At 40.0% G+C, this 14184-nt stretch overlaps 1 protein-coding gene across 1 annotated transcript; it reads left to right on the forward strand.

Annotated features, from left to right (window-relative positions):
* Positions 1-5352: 5352 nt before the first annotated feature.
* On the forward strand, positions 5353-6741 carry LOC311615415 (DDB1- and CUL4-associated factor 12-like protein 2; the record flags this gene model as incomplete). Its single annotated transcript, XM_084870835.1, has 1 exon — positions 5353-6741. One exon carries the CDS (start codon positions 5353-5355, stop codon positions 6739-6741), a length of 1389 nt encoding a protein of 462 aa, XP_084726961.1.
* Between the last annotated feature and the right edge of the window lie 7443 nt (positions 6742-14184).

Genomic DNA, 14184 nt, shown 5'->3' on the forward strand with positions numbered 1-14184 from the left:
TCAGAGTGTGAAATAATATTGATGATAAAAAGTCAATAATAGTTTAATGTATAGGGGTGGGCAAAAGTCAGTTTACAATTATTCATATGAGAAAAAATATAATAGATACAATAATAAATAATAATGCAAGAATAAACTCCATTTCTTCTTAAACTGTAAACCTACTTTGCCTCACCCGGTATATTCATCTATTTATATTTCAAAGATCCTATATGAAGAGATATCCCCGAAAGGATCTTTAATGGTGGTATTTTTAAAAAAATATATCTTATTGATTTTTTACAGAGATGAAGGGAGAGAGATAGAGAGCTAGAAACGTCGATGAGAGAGAAACATCGACCAGCTGCCTCCTGCACACCTCCTACTGGGGATGTGCCCTCAACCAATGTACATGCCCTTGACCGGAATCGAACCTGGGACTTTTCAGTCCGCAGACCGACGCTCTACCATTGAGCCAAACCGGCTTCAGCTAATTGTGGTATTTTTGATATTATGGCAACTAAAGGGTGAAAATTATAGAAATACTAGAATTTTCTTATTTGTTCCTTAAATCTCAACATTTCCTATTCTATATCAGTCTATGATAATTTTAACTTTAATGTTTATAATTAATGGTAATTTTTTGTTGTGAAATCACAGGTAATAATGTATTTATATATTTTATATGCCTTATTTCCATAATTGAAGTAGATTTTAAGAATAAAATTTAAAGCCAAAATCAGTTTGGCTCAGTGGATAGAGCGTCAGCCTGTGGACTGAAAGGTCCCGGGTTTGATTCTAGTCAAGGGCATGTACCTTGGTTGCGGGCACATCCCCAGTAGGGGGTGTGCAAGAGGCAGCTGATCGATGATTCTCTCTCAGCGATGTTTCTAACTATCTATCCCCCTCTCTTCCTCTCTGTAACAAAAACCAATAAAATATATTTAAAAAAGAATAAAATTCAAGAAAGTCTAAATCATGACTAAGAAAGAGAAAAAGTAAAATAGTTGATCTTGCTGCTATGATTAAGTAACATATTTATCTTTGTGCTTCCTAGCAGCCAAGGAAAAAAAGTAATTTTTTTTTTACCATGTACTTAACATATATTATGTGTTAGGTGCTTTGACATTACATCTATCTTCACAACAATCATGCTGAATTGGTGTAGGAATCCTCATTTTACAGATGGTTACTGAGGTTGGAAAAGCTATCTTGCCCGGTGTCACAAAACTATACTCCTAATGGAGCCAAGATTCAAGTCAAGGACTCTCTGACTTTACAGCCTGTACTCTTCAATAGTTCTCATGGTCAGAAAGGATAAAATGTAATAATTACACAGAAATAAGGCTTTTGTGGCATTAGATTATAAAATTAATTTTATGTGTGACATTGTATAAAGGGGACATTGAGCAATATGCTGAATAGTGCCTTTCATAACAGATTTACAATAAATGCGAAGGGATATCCATATAGCTGTTTGGCTATTTTTAATGACCTTTGATAAGTGCCTAAAGCATAGTATTACAGTGTAAGTAAGTGAAACTGATTCAGCAAATATTAAGCTAATTTGATCCTAAGATATAGTCTTCTGGTGGCATAAGGTGACTCAAGAATAAAACTGGGAGTATGTGAACCAGCCATCAGAAGGCTAACTATTACATTGTATTAGCAAGTTTGGATAGAAGCTGAATTCATTTGTTCATGTCTTAAGCAAATGTGCATGAGCCTTCCATATGCTAGGCACTGTGTTAGATTCTCGGTATCCAAATATATTTTTAAAATGTTTCTACCTCAAAGGGGCTTGAAATTATTTTAGAATTAGACAAGCCAATGAAGAGAGTGAAGTAAGTTAATTACAATAAACTATGTTTATATTGTACAAAAGAAGATGCCCTTAAACCTATCTGGCAGAGTAAAAGAGGATATCAAAGTGGAGGTAAAATTTGAAATGAGACTTGAGGGATGAATACGACTTTCCCAGGCAAACAAGGGAATGGTTGGGCAATTTTAAGAGATAAGATGAACTGAGGTTATATTCTCTGATAATGTCTGAAAGGGCAGTAGTATGTATTGCTCATCATAGGCAGGGTCATAGAATGCAAAAATCCAGACACTAATAATTGCTATCATTTACTAAGCATTTGTTTATACACAATTATAGAGATTAAAATATAAATTTTTCAGTGGGTAAAGTAAGTCCATGAGAGGTCAAGTAAGTTTCCTGAGTCATATAGTTTTTTAAAAGGGCCATGTTACCAACTACTATGCTAATTTTATGTATGTGATAAGGTTGCCATCTTATGAAGGTTGAGAAGCTTTACCAAAATTCTCATCCAGATGACAGAGCATCCTACTTTCTCACAGAGGTAATATGTGGGGATATCGTCAGGCAAAATCAGACTTTGAATGTAATGGATCTTACATTCAGATCAATTCTAATGTACCTGGACATGTGCTCATCTAACAAAGCATGACATAAATGGAGTTGACCTAGAAAAATGATGAAAACAATAGTCAATAGGCACTTTTTATGAAGCAAGAAAATGTGGCAGTTGATACAGAACAAGTTTCCCACTGTTTTACTATTATACATTAGTTGCAAAATGTTTCCCAACCTGAATATGAAAGTACAAAAATGAGTTCTATGCTGCTATAAGCAATTTTTAACTAAATTGCTAAGTTTTGAAAGATAAGTGCCAAAAGAATGGTTTAGGATTCTACCTAAATGTTGAGACATTCTTAGTAGTAATTTGTTAATAAGACAATTCTAGTTCTTGACAGTAAAACCATGCCATCAATATATACATAGACACTAAACTTTTTGTACACAGCATCTGAACCAGGAGATTCGGTCATTAAAATATTAAATTATGTATTAAAGACAATGGTAGCTAACATATGGAACTCTTTGATCTTACTTGAAATAATGATCTTTCAAAGGACTATGACAGTCTCCTCTGATTATTCATGGTATTAAAATGCCCATTTAAGGTAAGTATTAAATGCTGAGGTTCTGCTTGAAACTTCTTTAGTCCCATCAATAATAATCCTTGGAGTTAAGGTGGAAACAATATTATGTTATTTCTGGCAGTTTTCTCTACAGTTGAAAGACAACACAGTAAGTTTTTTTCTCCTTTATCATTTATTGATTAAGGTATTTCATATGTGTCCTTATCCCCCCATTGCCCATCACCCCCCACTCATGCTCTCACCGCCCAACACAGTAATCTTTGACAGCAAAGTATTCTACTTCTAATCTAACTGTTCAATGTTTTCTAGGGTTGTCTATTACATCAATTGATCGAGAGTTTTGTAAGAATAGAGGATTATCTTTTGGGAAAAATTGAGTGCATTATACTTTGAATAGATCCAGTGAAAATCATAACTAAATCAGCTGAAGAGTAAATAATTTTAAAGACTCCAAAATGTCAGGTAGTGAAGGGTTTTTCCTCCAAATTATATTAAATTAGAGGTGGCTGATCAAAAAGTGTGAAGGATTGGGTTCTGATGTAACAGTTAAACAGAGATCCACCAGGGTCTCTTAAATTTCAGTCAACATTATTCAACAACTATTGAGAATTTCTATGACATGCTAAACACTGGAGATACAGTAGAGAGCACAGTGGATATTATCTCTGCCTTCATGGATTTTTTTTTGTTCAATCCTTGGGTAGATAGATTCAGACATGAAGCAGTCACAGAAATAACAATGCAATTTCACCTGTGGCAAATGCCATGAAGTACAATTAAGAGGATCTCTATGTATAATAGATCTGACCAAGTCTGGGGGACCAAGGAAGGATTCCCCTAAAAAAGTGACACATTACCTAAAACCTGAACAATAGGGAGTTAACAAGGTAAAATATCTGTAGTACATGAGATCATGTACTTGTCTTTCTCTGACTGGATTATTTAGTTTAGCATAATACTCTCCAGGTGCCTCTGCTGTCTCAAAGGATAAGAGATCTTTTTTTTCTTAAATGCTGCATATTATTCTATGGTATAAATGTCCTCTTTGATATGCAAAATGACAAGTAGGAAGTTGGACCTGTTGGTTTAGGATGGAGTTTTTTTTTTTTTTTTTTTTTTAAATCAGGAAGCATTAGCATATATGGTGTAGTTGAAGCTAATTATAAATCAATATCTAAATTAGGGAAAAAATAACTGGGTATCTACATCCAATTAATACGTTACAGAGCCTGGGCTAGAATAAAGATAATGCAAGGGCTCTACATACAAATGTAAACAAGATGTCAAAATATTTTTAAGGACAGCCTTGTTTTACATCTAAATACAATATATCAGAAATGATTTTGTAATCTCATTTCTGAAGACACATGCCTTTATACCTGAAAATCTGTTCCAATCTATAAAATCTGTACTTGTTAGATCAATGAACAATGTAGGCATAATCTCATTCATGTCTTCTTTTATGTGCTTGCCTCATATTAGTACAAGATCAAGTCCCTCCCCCCCCCAATTCTGTCCAATTTAACTTTTATGAACAGTTGGTCAATGCCCAAGACCAGAGGGGCTGCAGCACAGACCTAAAGAGAAGGGTCTTCCTGCCTCTGCCAAACACCCTCATTGCCCACCAAGTTCACTCTCTAATTGCAGCCACCGGTGTCCCAGGAATGCATCAAGTGCATATTTGTTTCTTCCACAGAAGTTGTCCTGGCTTCTTCTAGCCTCATACTTGACCACATTTTAGCTTTTGCATTGTATTTAAGTAGGCTAGTTGGATATTGTCCCGGGGGTAGTGAACCCCCAGGCCACCAACCCCCAGTAGGCTTTGATGGTGGATGTGTTTGCCTGGAGAAATCTGGGGATCCTGGAACGCTGGCCAGAGTTGAGTCTTCCAGATCAGGCTCCATCCCCCACCTCCCGCCCCCCTCCAACCCCTCCCACCCAGGCTTAAGCTACCAGGCACCCCACCCCCGCTCCCCGCCGGCTCCTCCCGCTGCCTCCGCCCCCTCTTTAACAGCCCGCACCGTCCTCGTCTCACACCCACTGGGCTCCAGCCTCGCCGCCAGCCACACTTCCAGCCCTCGCCTGGATCCTTGCCACCTTCTCTGCCCGAGATCGGTTCCTGAGCCCCATTCCTCCCCGATCCCGCCACCCTCGCCTACTTCGCTGCTTCCGCGCCTGGGACGCCGTAGGCTCTGCTCCCCGCGGACTCCCAGGACTCCTGGTCCTTGAGAGCCCGCGCGCCCTGCTGACCTAGGTGCTTCAGTCGCCTCCGCCACGGCCAACACGGGTGACCCACACCGACCCCGACCCCGACCCCGACGTCGGCACCGCTATCGCCTTCGCCACAGCCGCCACACCACGATCTCTGTCACCTCCACCACCCGGCGGCCGCCCCCCAGGGCCATGGAGCAAACAGGTAGCAGGAAGCGGAAAGCGCCCGCCATCGAGGGGGCGGCTGAGGGCGCATCGTCGCGGGGCTCGGCGGCGGCGGCCGGGGAGGGCCCCTCGTTGCTGCCCAAGAAGCAGAGGCTGCTGGCGGCGCGGCGCTCGCTGGTGCCCTGCCTGCTGGGCCGCGCGGTGGGCGCGCGGGGCCGCGTGGGGTCCCCGGGCTTCGAGGGCCGGATGCGCGGCTACGCGGTGCAGAAGCTGCCCGAGCTGCTGCGGGAGCGCCCGCTGGCCCTGGGCACCCTCAACAAGGTGTTCGCGTCGCAGTGGCTGAGCGCCAGGCAGGTGGTGTGCGGCACCAAGTGCAACACGCTCTTCGTGGTGGACGTGCAGTCCGGCCACATCACGCGCATCCCGCTCCTGCAGGACGGGCGTCCTGAGCCGGCGCAGGCCCAGCCCGGCTGCGGCATCCACGCCATCGAGCTGAACCCCTCCAAGACGCTGCTGGCCACCGGGGGCGAGAACCCCAACAGCCTGGCCGTCTACCAGCTGCCCACCCTGGACCCCATGTGCCTGGGCGACCGCCAAGGCCACAAGGACTGGATCTTCGCCATCGCCTGGCTGAGTGACAACGTGGCCGTGAGCGGGTCCCGCGATGGCACCGTGGCTTTGTGGAGGCTGGATCCACGAATGGTCTATGGCCGCACCACGTGGCACAGTGACACGGGGCTCCCCGTGTACAGCCGCATCCACCCGAGGGTCGTGGACACCATCCCCAGGTCCAGCACTAACCCTGGCAACCGGAAGGTGCGGGCCCTGGCGTACAATAGCAAGAACCAGGAGCTGGGCGCAGTGTCCCTGGACGGCTACTTCCACCTGTGGAAAGCCCGCAGCACTCTGTCCAGGCTGCTGTCCATCAAGCTGCCCTACTGCAGAGAGAACGTGTGCCTGACCTACTGCGACGACCTGTCCCTGTATGCCGTGGGCTCCCAGGCCCATGTCTCCTTTCTGGATCCACGCCAGCGCCAGCAGAACATCCGGCCCATGAGCTCCCGGGAAGGGGGCACTGGTGTGCGCTCACTGAGCTTCTACCAGCACATCATCACCGTGGGCACAGGCCATGGCTCCCTGCTCTTCTACGATGTGCGTGCCCAGAAGTTCCTGCAGGAGAAGGCCTCTGTCATCTTGGATTCCTCCCAGGAGCCTACAGGGAGGAAGCTCAGGCTCATCTGTGGCAGAGGCTGGCTCAACCACGATAACCAGTGGGTGAACTACTTCGGTGGCATGAATGAGTTCCCCATTGCTCTCTACACCCACTGCTACAACTGGCCAGAGATGAAGCTCTTTGTGGCCGGGGGGCCTCTCCCTGCAGGCCTCCACGGGAGCTATGCAGGCCTCTGGAGCTAAGGATGGCCACTGTGATCTCCAAGGGCCCAGACTTTCCCTTTAGGCCCCTCTCCTTTTCCTTCACACCACCCATCTTTTTTTGCAAAGAATTTTAGTTAACCATTAATTGTGTTCTCTCTTTGAGTGATTCACATATGCTATTTCTCTGGGCTGTACAATCATGGTTCCCGTTACAATTCAGTGCTTTAGTTTTTACCAGTATTTCAATAGTATGTTCAGGACACATTTCTGATGTATGTTATTTCAGGAAACTGTGCTACAAAGTGTCTTTTGGGCTGGTCTGAGAAACAACCCATAATATAACAGGGCAGGTTTATAACCCTGCTCCAATCAGAAAATGCTTTTCAAGTTGTAGATTGCCACCATTTGGAGGGTGTTTCTTTTAGATGTTGGAAACTCAGTGTTTGCTCTTTGCGTATTGTTGGTGCATAAAATACCTTAAAAAATATGTTCTCTTAGTTAAGAAGTCTCACGATGGTGTGCATCCTATTAATTGCAGTTTTGATTATTCAGTGTAAATTTAGCACCGCTACCCCTAGGGTATCATTCTTCTTGTTTAAAGCTGCTATATTATGGCCTGCTTTCTTGGGCAGCATTTATGATGAAGATTTTCAGAACTAATCAAAACTGAGCTACATGTGGCAGGACAATCAGGGAGGTTCTTTTTGGGGTTAACATTTCTTTAAAATTCAGGTAGCCATTTATAGAGAAAGGCTGACTGTTGTACTCAATGTAGTTTCTGACAGTTTTTTTTTATTGTATACATGAATAATGCTTTTATCTCAGACGAATTTGTGATGGATTGCAGAAAAAAAATAAACATTAGCATCTTAGCAATTAAGTGCTTCCCTAAAGTTTTTGAATGGTTAAATATACATTTTATTATATCTTAATTGTCCTTCTAGGAATACATTAAAGACAAAATCTTCCAGGAGAGAAACAAGCTGCAACATCAGCTATGCATACATTACTTTGTACACTTGTTTTTGAAAAGCAAACTTATGCTATTAACATGGGTTATAAGATTAACATCTTGAATACATAACATCTAAATGTACTTGCTATAAGTTAGGACAGTTAAGTGTCATCTTGTGTTTTTAAGATGATTTAAAAAACATTTTTATTTACACAAATGTGCATGTCGTGCTTATAACTACCTATTCACATATACTGTATATTTGACTTCCCATGTAAGGAAAGGCATAAATATATTCCACTTTTATGCAGATATTTCTAATATTTTAAACTACAACCATCAAAACTTCGCACTTGCTCTTTATCTTGTTTTGTTATTGTATTTTAATTTAAATTAGGTAATACATGCACATGACCAAGACAATCATACTTTATAAAAGCTGTGCAGTGAAAAGTAAGTCTGAAACCCTGGGATTTCTTATCTTCTGCCCGTACATCACAAGCAGTACATTAGTGTGTTTGTCTATTTAGAGACAGCACATGCTGCACATATCTGTGCCTTTTTATCATAAAATTTTAGAGATTGTTTCTTATAAAAATTTATTTAATTCATATTAATTGTAGAGTAGTCCCCTGTGTTGTTGAAACATACTTTATTTATACATTACACATTTGATAAGCATTTATATTGGTTATTATTTTGTTACTATAAACTATTCCTCAGTGATTACTTAGGTGCATACATCTTTGTGCACATGTGTAAGTATATCTGTAGGATAAATTCCTAGAAATGGATTTCCTGGGTCAGTTTTATATTTAATATCCATTGCCAAACTACCCTCCAAGAGGTCCTATTAACTTAACCTCCCATAAATATGTATGCATGCATGCTTCACCACACCCTTGCCACCAGTGTGTCATCAAATTCTGTGTTCTTTGCCAATGAGATATCCACCTGATTTTGATCCTTTCTTTCTAAGCCATGGTGACTGAGTCAATTAATTTGTGGTCAGAGTACCAAGAAGAATTTGAAACAAAGATCAAGAATGTGAGGAAATAAGGGTAAGCAAAAAAAATATTGTCAAACCACAGTTCAGGCTCACATATCTGGAGATATTGTAGATTACAAAGGGCTGCATTCCTTAGATACTTAGCTATACCTAATAGGCTTTCCTGCTTTATTGCACCCCAGATTCACTTATATTCAATGCATCAAATGTCAGTGAAGAAAATCCAAGAAGATGATGATGAGAGTCAGCTCGGTAGAATATCTGAGGTAAGTGGGGAGAAAGATGAAATCTTAAAAATGAGGAAAAGTAAAATGTGCAAACAGTAATTTGTATTTCTTGTGAAGGGTGAAGAAAGCCAAAGAGTCTAAGGTAGATTTCAAGGCTCTGGCTTGAATCTTAATAGTGGCAGCAAATGAATATAGGGAACATAGGCATAGAAGACACATGCAGAAGGTGATCAACTGGACTACGGACATGTTGAATGTGAGGTACCTATGTGATATCAGGAGAACATGCCCAGTGAAGACTTGGCTGTATATCCCAGAAGGCTGGGTAAGTGAGGGATATGAAACGCTAGGAAATTCTCTTTTTATCATGCACAATAGAAAAGCCTATTAAGGATCCAAAAAAAGCAATGAGAAAAAAAAGGGGGGGGGGTGGATACAAAATAGAAAAGCCTTATTTCACCCAAATTCTGTGACCTCATCAGCCTAAGGCAAAATTTTAATACTAAAATTATGATGTATTTTGAGTCTCCTCCTCAGTTCCAAAGACAGTTTTTCTCCCAAATATACCCATCCCCCTAAAATATTTACCTAGGAACTTGCATCAATCATCTAATTAAGCTTTTTCATTGGCCAAATGCTGGTACCTTGGAGAACTAAAAGTTGGACCTTAGCCACAAAGCAGGACTTCACAGTGATTGCTGGACCACTTAGCCTGATGGTCTGAGATGTTTACAGCATTCTCAACAGTCAGCTGGCATGGGTACTCCCAGCAGCTGCACAGAGGTGAAGGATCACCTCACCACCAGCAGCTGTTCCTGGCCCATGTTTGAGTTTCCGCCTCAATGCCACAGGTGCTGATCTCTGCCAATTTTCCCAGGCTACCAAAGCACAAAGGAAATACCCAGTGGAGAATATTCCTTTCTTCAGCACCACAATCACAAAAGCACAAATACAAAGAATTAGAAAAGAGATAGAGGAAATCATCACAGGCATAGATTTACTAGGCAGGCAACTGTAAAATCTGATTGAACAAATTATTAAATTATTTTCTGGAATTATACAAAAAAAAAAAAAAAAAGCCAACTGCAAAGATACAACTAACTAAATTTTTTTCCTGGAAGAAATAAGAAATCAGAATAGATCATTAACCCTAGAAAATTGTGAGTGTTTTAAAATCTGCCCTTTCCTCCAAGAAAATCACAAATGTATAATAGGCATGTTATGCCTGGTGGTCTCTCACGTTATTTCACATTGTCAAGAAATCTTTAATTTTGAACTACTTCAGAGCAAAAAAGAGAAAAGTTCACTCTTTAATGAGGCCAGCATAATTTTCATGACAAAAGTTGCAGAAAATGAAGAGATCAATTTGACATATATAGAAAATGTAGCTTATACTGTTAAAACACTGTAATCCATCAGTGTTATAAAAGGAGTTGAGAAGTCTATTAATTGAGTTGAGAGGTCAAATAATAAGATACATGTTCATGTTAATAAATTCCAGCCCTGGCCAATGTGGCTCAGTTGTTTGGGTGTCATGCTGTGCATGAAAAAGTTGCCAGTTCAATTCCTGATCAGGGCACATGCCCAGGAGATAGCTGACTGATGTTTCTCTCTGACATCAATGTTTCTCTCTCTCTCTCAAAATATTTTAAAAATAAATAAATAAATAAATTTCAATAAATAATTTAGTAAAACCCTACAGTTTTGATAAAAACCTTAGTAAGTAAGAAGAAATATATTATTCATGTGGTGAATATGATGTGTGTGTGTGTGTGTGTGTGTGGGGGGTGTGTGTCTGTGTTGTGTTGTGTTTCACACCTGAACCAGAATCTCCTTTAATTGTACAACATTAGAGGAATTCCTATGAAAGTAAGGAACAAAACGATTCTACAAACCAACACCAATATTTAATATGAAAATTCTGGATATAGCGAGTAAAAACAGTAGTAAAATAAAAGGTATAAATATTAGAAATGAGAAAGCAGTTGTAAAAAAAAGCCAGCTGAAAAGTATGTTAGGAAACAATGAAATAATTTAGTAAAATATCCAGTTTTGAAATTAATACATAAAGAATCAATATGTTCCTATTTTCTTTTATTTACTTATTCAGCAATGCTTGCCCCATGCCTGGCATTGTTATGTACATATATAAGAGCTGGAGATACTATGATAACAAAACAGGCAAGCCATGCCCTAATAAGGCTTGTGGTCCCTTGAGAAGGAAAGAGATAATAAACATATAAACTAGTAAAGGTATTTGGTATGTCAGATGATTGCCAATGCTAAAAGAGAATAGGGGATAAGAATTCCAGGGGAGATAAATTTTTACTTTATTATTTTTTCTGAGATATAATTGACATACAAATATTAGTTTCAGGTGTACAGCATAATGATGTGATATGTGTATATTTTGTGAAATGATCAACACAGTTAGTTTAGTTAACATCCATCACCATACAGAGTTACAGGTTCTTTTCTTGTGATGTGAATTTTAAAGTTTACTCTCTCAGCAACTTTCAAATATGCAATTATTATGTAACCATGCTGGAAGTTTGTACCTTCTGACCCACATCACCCATTTCACAACATCCCACCCCAATCTTTTCTCTGTATCTATGAGGGATGTCTTCTTTAGATTCCACATATAAGTGAAGTCTTATGGTAATCTTTCTCTTTTTGACTTATTTCACTCAGCATAATGCCCTCAAGGTCCATTCATATTGCAAATGACAGAATTTCCTTCTTTTTTTTTATGGCTAAATATTTCATTTGTATATATAGACCACAGTTTTGTTTTGGTTTTGACAGGCAATTGCATATTTTATTGTCATAGTATGTTTATTTATCTACTCACCCACTAGACAGTACATTTACTGACTAATTAAACAAATACTATATAACAGCACTTTGCTCAGCATTGCGGTTCAATGGTGGACAAAAATACAAACGCAACCCCAAGACAGTTTATATTTTTAAATTTCATTTTCTACAACAGAAATCTTCATTTTAAAAAAACCTGTAGAATACTAGATTTACATATTAAATCAAAGCAGTCCTTTTCAACACAGTTTCTAAATTCAAATAATTAATAAAATAATTTGACCTTTGGGGCTAGACTTTTCTTTCAAAGTCACTGTTGTTTCATGGAATTTCCTCCTTTATTATTTTTTTCCAATTACAGTTTACATTCAATATTATTCTTTTTTTCCCTTCACTTCCACTTTATTTTTAAAAATTTTAAATTTATTTTTATTGTTTAAAGTATTACAAATAGTAGTACATATGTCTCCTTTTTTTCAATTGACCTTTTCATCGCCTCCCCTTCCCCTCTCCCTTGCACATGCCCTCTGCCACTTTATTTTATTTTCTTAAATTTTATTTTATTTTTTAAAGTACTACACATAGTAGTACATATACTCCTTCCCCCCCCCCATTGACATTCCCCTGGGCTCCCCTACCCCTGTCACATGCCCACATACCCCCACAGTGTCTTGTGTCCATTGGAGTGCTTATATGCATGCATACAAGTCCTTTGGTTAATCTCTTTCCCCTCCTCCCAACACTTCCCATCCTTCCTGCTGTAATTTGACAGTCTGTTCGATGCTTTACTGCCTCTGTATCTATCTTTTTGTTTATCAGGTTAGAATGTTCTTTACATTCAATATTATTCTGTGTTAGTTTCTTATGTACAGTAAAGTGGTTAAAAAATCATGTATTGAACAGACTGCCCACCCTCCCCCCCTGCTTTAAGTACCCTCCTGGCTCCATACATATTTACCTTAATCTAGAAGCCTTGTGCATGAAATTCATGCATGGGGCAGGGGGTCCCTCAGCCCAGCCTGCACCCTCTCCAACCTGGGACATCGCTCTCACAATCTAGGACTGCTGGCTCCCAACCACTTGATTGCCTGATCGCTCTTAACTGCTTCTGCCTGCCAGCCTGATCACCCCCTAACCACTCCCCTGCCAGCCTGACTGATGCCTAACTGCTCCCCTGCCAGCCAGTTTACATCATGATTGGTGATATTGAGCACATTTTCACGTGCCAGTTGGCCATCTATGTCTTTGGAAAAATATCTGTTCAGATCCTCTGTGTATTTTTTTTTTTTTGGATGGCATAAACAATAGACATTTATTTCTCAAATTTCTATAGGTTAGAAGTCTAAGATTGATGTGTCAACAGGTTTTGTTTCTCTTGAGGGTTTTTTTTTTTTTCCCTTGGTCTGCAGATGACCATCTTCTCTCTGTGTCCTCAGCCTTTTCTTTGTATGTGTGTACACCTGGATTTTCTTCATCTTATAAGGACACCATTCCTATTGGATTGCAGCCCCATCCTTATGACCTTATTTAACCTTATGTACTGCTTTAAATAACCTATCTCCAAAAATAGACAAACTGGGAGGTATGGCTTCAATATATGAACTTCTAGAGGATGCAATTTCATCCATAATATAATTTAACAACCATCATAATTTAAAGAAAAGTTCTCTCAACCTTATGTTTCCTAGTCAGATTTTTACTTATTTGCACCAAGCCACACACCCAACCCTGGCCCCAGAAGATCACTGCTATTTCTAATATTTTGAAAGAATCAGAGTGTATATTGTTTTTGTTTATTAATATATATGTATAAATATTTTTGAAAGTATAGTTTTTAATATATATTTTAGAGTAAGTAAATATTTTATTTTATTTTATTTTATTTTATTTTATTTTATTTTATTTTTTATTTATTTATTTATTTTTAAATCAATCTTTATTGTTCATATTATTACAAAGGTTCCTCATTTCTTCCCCCCTCCACCAGGTTCCCACCCCACCCTTCGCCCCCTCCCCATCCCCCATTGTCCTCATCCATAGGTGCACAGTTTATGTTCAGTCTCTTCCTCCCTCCCTTTCCCCGATAGTAAATCCCTTTTCAGATAGTAAATCTGTTACTTAGCATTATCTCATATCAATAATACCTCCACATGCCCAATGATACACTTCACACAAAAGACATTTCCAAATAGGTCAACCAGCCTCATCCAGGCCCCACCCAAGGCACTTACAGATCAACACCCCAGCGCTACACTAACTCAACACATCCAGATCTAAGCCTTCATCACTTGATTCAGCAGACCCTCAAGTTCCCGCAAAAGTTTCCAGCCATGTCTGAGAGGCAGCCGTGGGCAGGTACAGGCGAGGAGCGAGCTGTTTCGGGCCTGGCTGCTCCGGGCCTGGCCTCTGTTGCTCTGGTTCGTTCCACAACCAGCTGCTCCGGGTCTGGTCACTGCCGCTCCCGACCTAGT

This window comes from Pipistrellus hanaki (genome assembly GCF_964339955.1).
Source record: "Pipistrellus hanaki genome assembly, chromosome: X".
NCBI classification, from domain to species: domain Eukaryota; kingdom Metazoa; phylum Chordata; class Mammalia; order Chiroptera; family Vespertilionidae; genus Pipistrellus; species Pipistrellus hanaki.